The sequence below is a fragment of the Capra hircus genome, chromosome 7 (genome assembly GCF_001704415.2).
Source record: "Capra hircus breed San Clemente chromosome 7, ASM170441v1, whole genome shotgun sequence".
Classification (NCBI taxonomy): domain Eukaryota; kingdom Metazoa; phylum Chordata; class Mammalia; order Artiodactyla; family Bovidae; genus Capra; species Capra hircus.
In genome coordinates, this window is record NC_030814.1 from 103,969,839 (window position 1) to 103,982,705 (window position 12,867).

The following is a 12,867-nucleotide window of genomic DNA, read 5'->3' on the forward strand; positions in this document are numbered from 1 at the left end:
GGAAGAGGGGGGCCCACAGCACCAGGGTTCCTGTCTTGGTGTGTGACCTGAGGGTATTTCTGCAGCAGCTGCTCTGGGTGCCCTGGGTAACAACTATACGAGGGTTTCTGTAACGATTGTTCTCTCTCCTACAACCAAACCCCTACCTTGGTTCTGGTGCCCAGAGAGGTTGAGTAACTTGCCTGTGGTCACACAGCAAGGCGGTGTGGGTGGGGGTAGGTTGCTGAGATTTGAATCCTGGCCACGCTGACCCCTGCGTTCCCTGTAGGCTCAGCAGTAAAGAATCTGCCTGCAATGCAGGAGACGTGGGTTCAACTCCTAGGTAGGGAAGAGCCCCTGGAAGAGGAAAGGGCAACCCACTCCAGTATTCTTGGCTGGAAAATTCCATGGACAGAGGAGCCTGGCGGGCTACAGTCCATGGCGGGGTAAAGAGTTGGACACGACTGAGCGACTAAGCACGCACACACACACACTGACACCCAGTGCGTGCAAAATTCCCACTCACACACGACCCTGTGTGTATGTGTGTGGGGGGTGCTGTTACACCTTTACAGATGGGGAAACTGAGGCTGAAATCCTTTGTTGCAGGTATCACAGTCAGGGAGAAGAGGGATGGGAACGTGAACCCAGACTCACCTCTCTGAAGCCAAGAGCTGTCCAGATTGTTGGATCAAGGATCAGGGCAAATTCTTCACGAGGCTCTTAAACTGGGAGGAAAACCAGTAACAAATGGAGGGATCTCAGAATCCCCTCACAAGCCCAGAAATGCCAGGTAACAGATGGCCCAGCCGAAGGCTTGATGAGCCCAGGCCCACTGTGGAGTCCAGCATTTCAGCCCTAGACACACACCAGTCCCCCGGGGCTCAGTTCCTTTATCCATTAACGGGAGTGCGTGTGAACTGTGCCCACAGCCTGGAGTCCAGTAAATGCTGGCTTCTCACCATATTGACCTTGCGGTGATGCCATCCCGGACAGCGCCCCCTCTGCCCCACCCACCCCTAGTCAAGCCTGGGCATGACGATCCTGGCTGAAGAGCCCCTGCCGTGTTAAGCATTACTCAGCGTTCTGCCTTGCCTCCAGGGTTTGGCCTCTGCAGGGGGGGTGGGGGTCGAGAGGAGGCTGCGGTGTGGTGGCTGTGGGGCATCCCTCTCTCTTCAGTCCTGTACCCTTTACTGAGCACTTACTCTGTGTGCCAAGACGTGGGTGCAGAAGACCCAGCCTCCCAAACAGCCACAGTCGAGATGGTAGCACGTTTACTCAAGGATGTTTATTAAGCCCAGAGCATTGCCAGGGGAACCTCTGAACCCCTGCATAGAGGCTGAGACTGAGCCTCAGGGGGTGCCGGAGGCATAGCTGGGCTCACACAGCAAGTGGGTGTGTGCCAGGGGTGGGAGAGACTTAGACTCCATTCTTTCACGGGGATCCTTTCTGTGTGACCCCTAATAAGTCCTTGAGCCCCTTTCCTGCACATATCCTTTTCACACTTTACACACCCTTACGATCTGCTTTGAACAGCTGCCCACCCTCTCTGAGGCCAGGAAGCTGGGAGCAGGCACAGGGAAGGATGCCTGGGGCCAGGAGTCCCAAGCAGTAGAACAAGGTCTGGATGCCCCAGGAGGAAGGGGAGTACCTGCTGCCCCTCCATTATCTAGAGGCTAGACTCGACACCAGCCCTCCCTGCCCTAAGCCTCACCACCCTAATTCCCTGCCATCTCCTCTTCAGGCCCAGCCAAAGGATCAGGGCCTGGATCCATTGTTCCTGTCCAAGCCTTCAAGAAGCTGCCAGTTTGAACCAGACAGGGCCAAGTACACGCACTCTCAGAACTGTGAGGTCAGGGCTGGGCTGGAGGAAGGGATGGGGTTGGAAGTACCCTGCTGAGCTTGGAAAAGTGATGTCAGAGAAGACTTCCTAGAGAAGGGGCTTTTTGAGTAGGGTTTTGAGGAATGGATAGGAGTTCCCCAGCTGAGGCTGAGTAACTGCAAAAACACCCAGTTTATCAAGCACCTGTTCTGTGCCTGACCCTGTCCTTTATACCTTGTTTGACCTTCTCTCAAGTGAAAGTCTCAATCTTTACTTTCCAGGTGAAGGAAAAGAGGTGTGATGGATAGGAATGATTTACCCCAGTTTGCACTTTCTGGCTATTTCTGGCCCTTTATTCCTTTTTTCTTTGTTTTTCACTATCTTCAGCCTTTGACTTGAGCAGAGAGGAGAGGGGGAATCTCATCAGAGAAGAAAGCCACCTCTTAAATCCCTGCTATGGGTTTTAGCACATAGTAAATAATAAATCTTTTTTGAGAAAATTATTCTTCCCACCAGTCCAGGTGGGATGATGACCCCATTTCACAGTAGAGAATACTGAGGCTCAGAGGGCTCTTGAGGGGGGTTCCCCAGCATACCTAGGAGCAACACCACCACCACCCCCCACCCCGCCCCATCAAAAGCACCGCCTTCTGAAAAGCAGCGGAAGACCCCGCCCAGTTTTGGTCCGTGGAGTGTTTACTCTGCACCCACGGCAGGCGGGACTAGACAGGCGGGGGCGGACAAAGTCCAGGGAATATAAAGGCTGGTCCAGCAGCGACCGGTCAGTCCTAGTTTAGAACTTAACTGACATAGCTATGCCTGGTCAGCGACCGGCAGCGCCACATCGCTCTCCGATGTTGCTGATGCTGCTCATGTTCTCCTGGCTGCGGTCGGGAGGTGCCCTGTCTCTGACCCAGGAGCTCCTCCAGACTTTCCAGGGACCCTCAAACGTGCACTCCAGCCTGGACATCTCCAGATTCCGGGAGTTGCGGAAACGCTACGAAGATCTGCTGACACGGCTTCGAGCGAACCAGACCTGGGAAGACTCGAACCCGGACCTCATGCCCCCTCCTCAAGTCCGTGTAGTCACTCCAAAACGTGAGTAAAATCTCGGAGACCCCACCCTGGGCAGCTCCAGTCATCTAACTGGTGGTTCTTAGACCTACCGCCGAGCCTCAGTTTCCCCGTCGGTGAACCAGGCAAGAAAGTTGCCCCTTGGGGGAGCAAAAGACCAGACGTGCAGCGGGACAAGGCGAGGCTTAGCCAATCTGAGATGTTACAACACCTCCCGGGGTCGCATGGGGAAACTAAGGCCAGAGAATCCAGCGACTCCACTGAAGACTCAAAGAACCCAGGAGAACCCGGAGACAAGGTCGGGCTAGGGGGTGTGGTCCCTGCCCTTGGATATAAGGAAAGGGCTGTTTGTACGGGGGATTTCCCAGGGGAAAGATCCAGGTGTCCCGCGGAAGGAAGGGAAGGGGGGAGGACTGAGCGGTGCGCTGAGATGCGCTAAACCTCCTTGGGCTGGTTCCGAATCTGATGCAATCGCGCGCCAAGACTCCGCTAAAGGTGCATGTGACTGGTGTCTTAGCGAGGGAGCGGAGTATACTCACGCTCTCCACCGAGCTTCCAGCAGGCGGAGCAAGCGCAAGATCTGGCTGCGTTAGGAACTGGGAGGAGTCAAGTCAGAAGCGAGAGCTCTTATCCCTCCTTAATCCCACTTGTGCCATGGGACTCCAGGAGAAAGAAGGAGGCAGAGACAGCGCTGGAATAGCAGACTCTCTAAAGCTCAGATATACATTCATTCTCGCGGGTACTAACTAAGCATCTACTGTGTGCCAGGCACAGTGGTGACCAAGGAGTCAGAAGTCCCTGCTGTGATTCTTATTTGGGGGAGGCAAATGATAGACAGCCAAATGAAATCGATCGATGCCAATTTCAGTCAGGCTGGAGTGGTATGTTACCAGCCACGCTGAGATTCAGGGGAAGAATGTGGCCTGTAGACAAAGTGGCCAGTGCAAAGGCCCTGAGGAAGGATCCAGCTTGGGGTGTTGGAGGAAATGGCACAAACACCACCACCACCACCATCCCGCGCTCAGCACACAGTAGGCCTGTGAGTGACTAGCTTTCTTTCCTCTTTTCCATAGTGCGACTTGGGCCAGGCGGCCACCTGCACCTGCGCATCCCCCGGGTCAACTTAACTGAGGGACTCCCTTCAGCCTCCCGCCTGCATCGGGCCCTTCTCCGGCTGTCCCCGAAGGCGTGGAGCTCGTGGGACGTGACGCGGCCACTACGGCGACAGCTCACACTCGGAGGCTCCCGGGGTCCCTCGATACGCCTGCGACTGTTAGCAAGACCGGACCAGTTGCAGGAGGCGTTGCCTTCTTCACCACCCCAGCTTGAGCTGCACTGGCGGCCAAGCGCCACCAGGGGGCGACGTCACGCGCATGCTCACACTCGGGACGGCTGCCCGCTCGGGGAGGGGCGCTGCTGTCATTTGCAGAGCCTGCGCGCGTCGCTTGAGGACCTGGGCTGGGCCGACTGGGTGCTGGCGCCGCGGGAGCTGGATGTGCGCATGTGCGTCGGCGCGTGCCCGAGCCACTTCCGGTCCGCTAACACGCACGCGCAGATGCAGGCGCGCTTGCATGGCCTGAACCCTGATGCTGCGCCGGCGCCGTGCTGCGTGCCTGCCAGCTACGAGCCGGTGGTGCTCATGCACCAAGACAGCGACGGCCGCGTGTCACTCACGCCCTTTGACGACCTCGTGGCCAAGGACTGTCACTGCGTGTGAGCGGCCCTGGTCCTTCGTTTATGGCATGGCCGCACTGGAAAGACTTCGGTTGTCCTTGCCTGTCTAGTGGGTTCCTGGAACCTGAAATACCCTGTTCATAACCGTTGCTGTCTGCTCCCTCCCCCCTAAACCTATGTATTTATATTTCTATTTATTATTAATTTATTGGGGTCGTCTGCCTGGGAACTAGGGGGCTGGGAAGGGGTGGTCTGACAGGGTGTGTGTTTATGAAAAACCCTGGTAATAAACGTGAAGCTGTCTGACCAGCCTTCTGTGGTGTCCAGGCTGGAGTCAATGACCTTGGGAAGAGCCCACCCGCACCCCTAGCCCCGTTGGCCTCAGTTCCCCCAGGGGATCTGATATGGGATGATTGAAACAGGCCAGGGGATGGGTGGCAGGACGTTCTTTGGGGATGCCAGGAAACTGAGTGATGCTCGTGTGGGATTCCCTGGTGGTTCAGACGGTAAAGAATCTGTTTGCAATTCAGGAGAGGGGCGGGGTTTGATCCCTGGGTCAGGAAGATCTGGAGAAGTGAATAGCTACCCACTCCGGTATTCTTTGTGTGTGATTTTATTTGTTTTTAAAAGTTTATTTATCTTTTAATTGAAGGATAACTGCTTTATAAAATTTTGTTTTCTGTCAACACTCCCAACACTCCACTATTCTTGCCTGCAGACAAAGACAGAGGAGCCTGGTTGGCTATATATTTCATGGGGTGGCAAAGAGTCAGACACGGCTGAGTGACTGACACTTTCTTTTCCCTGTCAGGACATCCATGGGACCCACAGGCAGCCAGGGACATCCCTCTCGCTGTTTCTGTGTTTCTCTCCCTCCCTGCTCCTCTGCTTCTGTTTCTGAGACCCTTCTGGGTCTTAAGTCTCCCTCCTTGTCTTCTCATCTCTTGGTAGTCCAGTCTCTGTAGGTATCTGGCCCCGTCTTGATCACCATCCTGCAGTCTCTCCCCCCATGGGGGTCCCCTTTCCAAACCTGGGCAGCCCAGAGACACGTCCATCTGCCACCAAGTGCACTGACCTAGAGGAGTCCCCGTCCCTCTGCTGTTTGTGGCACCACCCTTCATGTTAACGGTGCGTCTATCCTTTCATGTAAAAAGAGCATGCGTGGAGGGACTTCCCTGGTGGTCCAGTGGTTAAGATTCCATGCTTTCACTGCAGGGGACATGGGTTCGACCCCTGGTCAGGGAGCTGAGCATAGCTCATGCCTCATACCAGTGTCAAAAAAAAAGAGTATGGAGAAAAAAGGCGTAAAGAACATTTTCATGCACGTCACATCTCCCAGGTTATATCCTTTTCTACTTAGGATCGTGGAATTGCTGAGATGTGCCAAGTCCAGCCCCCTCCTCACTTGCCTGTTCACCCTGAGGAACTGGAACAGGGATCTGGAGGAGACAGTTCCAGCTCCAGCAGTGAGTGCAATGTGACCCCTGTGAAGCCCCCCACCCAGAGGCAGATTGGAATGACTAGGTGCCCCTGAATGTATTTAATGAGTACCCACTTTGTGCCAGGCCTTGGCTGTGCCCTGAGGGGAGGAAGTGACAAGGTAGGCAAAAACCACTCCGTTCCAGCTCGGTCAAGTGCAGGAGACAAATGAATACCAGACAGATGAGTAAGAGAGCAGTCACAGGGAGCACCTGATTCGCAGGAAGGACTGTGCCAAGGAGTCAACCCAGGCAATGCATCAGTGAACAGAGGGAGACAGATGATTGGGGGCAGGAGTGGGGGCTTGAGCCACGTAGCACCAGGATGCAGGGGTGCAAGGAAGCTGAAGACCCTCATAGGTCACCCCTCCCACTTTGGGTCACTCCCAGGTGGTGTGATTCAATAAGACTCCATGTCAGGATGACCCAGAGGCAGCAGATGCTATGCTGAGTCTTTCCCCAAACACCAAGTGTTGCCTTTGCTGGACGCCACTGCCCATGTGTCTTTTCACACCTCCAAGCTGGTCCCCTTGCCCAGCATGCCTTGTCCTTTCTACTTCTCAAACACCTATGCATCCTTCGAAACCCACTCCAGATTCCCCTCTTACATACAGCCTTTTAAAAATGCCTTCATTCATCTCTCTCTGGGGATCCTGGCTCTCACTTTCCCTCTGGTCCAGGCTTGACCTCCCAGGACTGGGGCTGTCTGTGTCAAGCTCTGTCTCCCGTAGTCTGAGGGCTTGACAGAAGCCAGGCTGGGGGCAGCTGACAGAAAACCCAGCTGAGGCATGAGCTGGGCAGCGATGAACTCTACCTGAGGAAGAACCAGCTTCTTGGAGTGGCACTGGTGCTGCACCTAAGGATGAGTTACAGTGTCTCAACACATTAGAGGAGAAGGCGATGGCAGCCCACTCCAGTGTTCTTGCCTGGAGAATCCCAGGGACGGGGGAGCCTGGCAGGCTGCAGTCTATGGGGTTGCACAGAGTCAGACACGACTGAAGTGACAACAGCAGCAACAGCAGCAGCAGCACATTAGAGCTAAAACAACCTTAGAGACCAATTCTAATCACCCTGTTTTACACGTGGGGGAACTGACACCCAGAGGTTTCACGGCGGGGTCAGGAACTGGACCCGTGTTGCCCAGGCCAGAGTTCTACACCTGCATACAGATGCTTAAGAGTGAGAAGATATGGAAGGGGATGGCAGTCTGGGCAGACAGATGGCATGCGTAAGGAAATGAAAGCTGCAGGAGGGAAGTGAGCTTGATGGTAGAGGAGGCCCAGATCAGAAGGGCAGAGGAATGGGAGTGGGTGGTGAGTTGGACAGGGCTGGGTCCACGTAGGTCTCAACCACCAGGCGGAGAATCTGGGGTCACTGGGGAGCTACAGAGGGTGTGTGAGCAGGGGAGGAGCACAGTCCTATTCTTGAGTTATAAAGACCCTTCTGAGTCTGGTGTGGGCTGCCTTGGGGGCCAAAAAGATACCAGGCATCTAGAAAGGGGCCTGAGAGGGACAGAGGGGAGAGACTGGGGGGTTGGGAGCAATTGAGGAGTCTCAGAGTTCTTGTCTTGGGAGCTCAAGAAATCTGCACTCTGAGGAGCCCACTCACCAGCAGCCTCGTCTGTCCTGAAGAATTTATTTGCGCAATGCTTGCACACTGACAGGGAATGCCAACAGAGTTCATACATTGACTCTCCCACCCCCATCCACGCTGGGGTCTCTCCTCCCCTTCTGGCAGCCCAGTGGCCTGGGGGGCAGAATGGGCTAGGGATGGGGCTCCAGAGCCGCTCTGGAGCCTCAAGGATGACCCTCCCCTGGTGCCATTTCTCAGACAGGAGGACTGAAGCCAGGGAGGAGCCAGAATGCCCCGTCACCTGAAGTCTCAGGCTGGAGTCTGAGATGGTGAAGATGTTGCTCAGCGCCCAGGGACCACATACTCCTCGTCATCCAATGGGACCTGGCCCAGCGACTGTAGGTTGCAGTAGACAGGCTGGGACTCGTGCTGGAGGCTCTCATAGCTCATGTAGAAGTCGCCGCCCTCTGAAGGGGGAGACCTATGGGGAAAAGACAGATGGGAGTTCAGGCAGGACTCAGGGAGCAGGCACATCAGCTTTTAGAGGCAAAGTAGTTCATGGTGGTTGAGTCCACTCCTAATTACATATGGGGCTTCCCTGGTGGCTCAGAGGTTAAAGCGTCTGCCTGCAATGCGGGAGACCCGGGTTCGATCCCTGGGTCCAGAAGATCCCCTGGAGAAATTACATATGAGAGGAGTGGGGAACTGCGGGAGACCCGGGTTCGATCCCTGGGTCCAGAAGATCCCCTGGAGAAATTACATATGAGAGGAGTGGGGAACGGGGCAGCAGTCTCCCAGCCTGGCCCTACTTTCTGTGAGGAAAGCAAGAAGGGGGCAGTGACTCGGGGAAGATTCTGTGCCTTCTTGAGTCATGGCAGGGTTTTTTTTTTTTTTTTTTTTCCTTCCTTAAAGCTGAGATAGTCACCCTTTTTTTATATTCAAATTTAGTTTTGGGTTTCCTCTTGAAAAACTGGAAGCTCTGGTGCCTGGAGCTGAATCAGTGCCCCTTCAGATGGGAAATTTTCCCCCAGGTCTCCTGAAGCAACTGACTTTGGGCCTCGATACAAAAATCTCTGAGCCTCAGTTTCCCCACCCATTCAATGGATCAGAGGGGATGGTAGCTTCTAGGAATGTCTTGCTATGGTGGGCAAGACCCCAGAGAAGAACTTTCCTGCCTCCAGAACATCCTAAACCCACCCCTGGCTCCTCCTGGAACAAAGGCCCTATTGACTAAGTGGTGTCTATCAGTCATGTATACTTTAGTATAAATTACTCCAAAATACATAAATGGTTATATGGGGATGGAAGTCAGGGTTTGTTCTAGTCTCTGCTTCTAACCTTGAGGAAGTCATTCTCCTGCCTCCCAGAACCTTCATTTCTTTCTTTCTTTTTTTTTGGCTGTGCTGCCTAGCTTGTGGAATCTTAGTTCCTGGACCAGGAATTGAACCTACACCCTCAGCAGTGAAAGCACAGAGTCCTAACCACTGGACCACCAGGGAATTTCCAGAAACTCTATTTCTGCAACTGTGAAGTGCAGGATGAGATTGACACATTCTATTGTAAACAATGTTTTTAGAGGAGCCTGGCCCTGAGATCTTGGGGACAGCGAAGCAGAGCAGGCATCAGAACACACACTGCCTTAGGAAGTCTGGTGCCTTCTACTCCCTACCGCAGACCACTTCTGCTTTTGAGCCGTATTTGTGTCTGCTTTGCATATGCTCTCATTTCTCATCAATAACTTCCCACAGGCCTCCCCATCTTTTGGATTCTGCTGCCCAGCCCAGTTGCCCAGCCCTCTTCCCTTCCTGCTTGGGTCCTCTCAGCCCCCTCCAACCTCAGCCCCGAAGTCTTGCCTTCTCAAAACACATTCACAGCAGTCTCTGTTCTCTCCCACCTCCGGGCCTTTGTTCCTCCTTGTGCCTGCCCCCTAGAAACCCCCTCTCTCACCCAACCTGGAAACAGACCCATCTGTCTAAGCCTAGCCCATTTGGGGGGCAGGGCTTTGTGGGGGTAGAGAGACACAGATGGCTTTCTTGGCATCTCCTATGTGTTGGGGAGAGATGGGGATGTGGTCTCATTTTACAGAGACAGAAACAGAGGTTCAAAGGCAGCCTGGGGTCACACGAGATCTAAGCCTAGGCTGCTGACCACAGAGCCCCCACCACCTTGAACAGCTGCCTCCTCCCTCCGCATCCTTGTCAGCCAGAAACTGGGTTTGCAGGTCATGCAGGGGGATGCGTGTCTTCTGTACAGGAACTCACTTAACCCAGCTCTGTGAGGCGGAGGGCTGTTATTAATCTAGGAAGAAACTAATCATTTTATCTAGGAAGAAACTGAGGCCCAGAGAGGGGAAACTACTTGCCCAAGATCACGCAGCCTCTAAGAGGCAGAGCCAGGAGTTGGACCCTGGCCATCCAGCTCCAGAGACTCACAGACACACGTGTGTGGGTCACTCACCTGTGTTCATCCCACTGGTGTCTGGCAGCCGGCGTGCCCACGAACATGTTTTCGTAGTCAGGGGTGGAAGATCTGGGCGGGGTGTTGGCTGGAGGCTTAGGCCTGCGGCTTTGGCTACTGTACCTTGACTGCCAGCCCGAACTAGACCTGGAGCCATCCTGAGCAGCCCACGTTTTGCTCAGGTTCTGGCCCATCCGATGTCTACAGAGTCTCCAGGCCAGCACCGGGCCAGCAATGGCAAGCACAAGGAGCAGGCTTCCACTGGCCACCAGTGCGCCAATGGTTGTCTTGGTCAGGCCAGAGGGGCAGCTCACGTCCAAGAAGACAGAGAGGTTGTGCCAGGCACCAGTGGGCACATCTAGGCACTTTGGAAGCTCTGGGTCAGAGCAGTTGTCCCGCCGGTCTGTGTGCCAGTCTAATAGGACACAGCTGCAGTCAGCCTGCAGGTCGAGGTCACAGCGTTTGGCCAGCGCCCTGTCCACGAAGTCCAAGGAGTTGTTGGTCACAATCAGTAGCTGCAGCCGCTCCAGGTCCCTGAAGAAGGACCCTGGGAGCCGTTGAAGGCCGTTCGCAGACAGATCGAGGAGCTGCAGGAATCTGGCCCGCAGAGACTGGTTCTGAGGTAGCTGGCTCAGGATTTGGCCGCTGAAGTTGAGGCAAGTGTCAGAGTATTCCGTGGTCCAGTCCACGTCCCCCGAGAACACGCTGCATGACGACGTCTGGCTGCCTGCCTGGTGCAGCAGCAGTGGCAACCACAGCGCCCACGTCAGGGCACCCCCCATTCAGGCAACCTAGGCAGAGACACTGGAATCCAAGCCCCGACCTCAGCTTGTGGTCACCCTCCCCCTTGCCACTTGTATATAGATAGATAGATAGATAGATGTATATATTTTTATAGCTCAGGCCACTTCTGAAGTGTTAAAACAGCAGCCTTTCACTGGTTGCTCCTCTTTGATTGGCTCTGGCCTCAGTCTCCCCTTCTGGGGAATGGGCACCTAACCCTGATGCTTCAGGGGCTTGAAAGGCAATGAGGAGACTTGGCCCAGTCAGCCCCCTTCCCTTTCTCTCAGATGTGCCCCTTCGGGCTAGGTTGCCCAATTTCCCCAAATATTTCGGGGGAGCTAGCCGGCCGAGACAGGACTATATGCAAATGAGCTGTTGCCCCAGAAACGACCCCGCCCCTCTACCTTTCTTCCGAACTGCAGGAGACTGGAAGTCTGGGTCTGAGAGTCTTGGGGTGGGGTGCTGACGAGTACCCCCCGCCCCCACCACGCCCCCCACCGGCTCTGGTTTGCACAGACCCAAGTTCCAATGCCTCCTTCCTACCTTTCTGGTCCTACTGCCCGGCCTTGGCCTCGGTCGTGCTGGAAGTTGCCGGCAGCGTGGTGGCTCACCTGGACGCGGGGGTCAGAGGGTCCGACCCTCCCCGGCTTCCGATCCACTGCGATGCCTGGCGCTCCTCGAGCTCTGCCCCGAGCTGCTCATGGGGAAGAGGAACTGGTGCCGAGTGAAGTGCCGAGGGGAAGAATACAGAAGACCCAGAGACCCGCCCTGCTCCGCTCCCGCGGAAGGCCTCAAGCATCGGGGTTCTCACGGGAGGGGCAGGGGCGGGAGGCCTCCTTCCTTCTTGCTGAGACCCAATGACTATATGTCCCCCAGTGACACCCCAACTAACTGCTACCTCATCAACTCACTCTCACTTCCCAGTCTCAGCTCAGTTGACTCCCAACCCATGCATTCATTTATTCATTCAACAAACATTACCCATGCTGAGCCCCCCGAGAGGCTCCGCCCCCCGGTCGGTATCTCTAGGAGCATCCAGTCCTGGAAAAAGATAAAGCTGGAAACAGACATCCCCAGTCTGACGGAGTCAGGTCAAGGTCGGCGTGAGGGTCAGGATACTGGAAGGCTTCCTGGAGAAGGAGGCATTAGAGGTGGGGTTTCAACACATGAATGGGAGTTTGCCAAGGATTCCTAAAACCTGCCCTTGGTTTTCCAAGCTCTTACCCTCTCCCACAGACTCAGAACTCTCCTTGTGTATGAACATGCTGTGGGGGAGCATTGAGAGGAGGGCTCGCTGGGGAAGAGGACTTTGAGTCTGGGGCCTGGAGGAAGAGTTGCACTCGCAGGCAGAAATGAACGTGTCGCAGACTGCAGCGAGAAGCCGCAGCAGGAGCACAGGTCCTGTCGCTTGAGAAGACGTGCCCGCCTGGGATACAGTGGTTAACAGTGGCAGCCTCCTTAGGAGTGGAGTGGCTGGAGAGGCGAGGCTAAGTGGAGGGACTGGCGATGGGTGGGGGCCAGGCGGCAAAGGCCTCCAAAGCCAGGCTTTATTCCCAGGGCCAAGGCAGGTGTGTGAGCAGGGCAGGGGCACTGTGTGAAAAGATTCTTCTGGAGTGAGCCTGGGCTCTGGAGGTGGGGAACCCTTCCAGGAGCCTGCAGTCTCAGGAGGAGAGGGCAGCCTGAGTCAGATCCCAGGAATAGTAACACAAGAGAGACTGGGAGGACTGCCCTGGTGGTCCAGTGGCTAAAACTCAGTGCTGTCAATGCAAGGGACACAGGTTCAATCTCTAGTCACGCCACATTGTTATTCAGTCACTCAGGCGTGTCCGACTCTTTGCGACCCATGGACTGCAGGACTGTAGGCTTCCTTGTCCTTCACCACCTCTCAGAGTTTGCTCAAACTCATGTCCATTGACTTGATGATGCCATCCAACCATCCCGTCATCTGCGGTATGGAAAAAAATAAAATGAGGGCTCGAGGCGGGAATGGGCACAGGTAGGCTGCGAGAGGGTCTCTGCCTCCCTGTG

The 12,867-nt window shown here is 55.1% G+C and overlaps 2 protein-coding genes across 3 annotated transcripts; one reads left to right on the plus strand and one right to left on the minus strand.

Moving 5' to 3' along the window:
• GDF15 (growth differentiation factor 15) lies at window positions 2,593-4,861 on the plus strand. The gene is made up of 2 exons (XM_005682110.3): window positions 2,593-2,899; window positions 3,949-4,861. Exons 1-2 carry the CDS (start codon window positions 2,617-2,619, stop codon window positions 4,590-4,592), a joined length of 927 nt encoding a protein of 308 aa, XP_005682167.1. The 5' UTR covers window positions 2,593-2,616; the 3' UTR covers window positions 4,593-4,861.
• LRRC25 (leucine rich repeat containing 25) lies at window positions 7,647-12,618 on the minus strand. Of its 2 annotated transcripts, XM_005682107.3 has the most exons (5): window positions 12,064-12,618; window positions 11,821-11,969; window positions 11,383-11,533; window positions 10,057-10,847; window positions 7,647-8,080 (listed from the first exon to the last, which is right to left on the minus strand). In XM_005682107.3, the coding sequence occupies exons 4-5, from the start codon at window positions 10,836-10,838 to the stop codon at window positions 7,942-7,944; spliced, it is 921 nt and encodes a 306-aa protein (XP_005682164.2). In that variant the 5' UTR covers window positions 10,839-10,847; window positions 11,383-11,533; window positions 11,821-11,969; window positions 12,064-12,618; the 3' UTR covers window positions 7,647-7,941. The 2 variants fall into 2 exon arrangements, with proteins under 2 accessions (XP_005682164.2, XP_005682165.2); XM_005682108.3 differs by lacking the exons at window positions 11,821-11,969; window positions 12,064-12,618 and having other exon boundaries at window positions 10,057-10,860; window positions 11,383-11,806.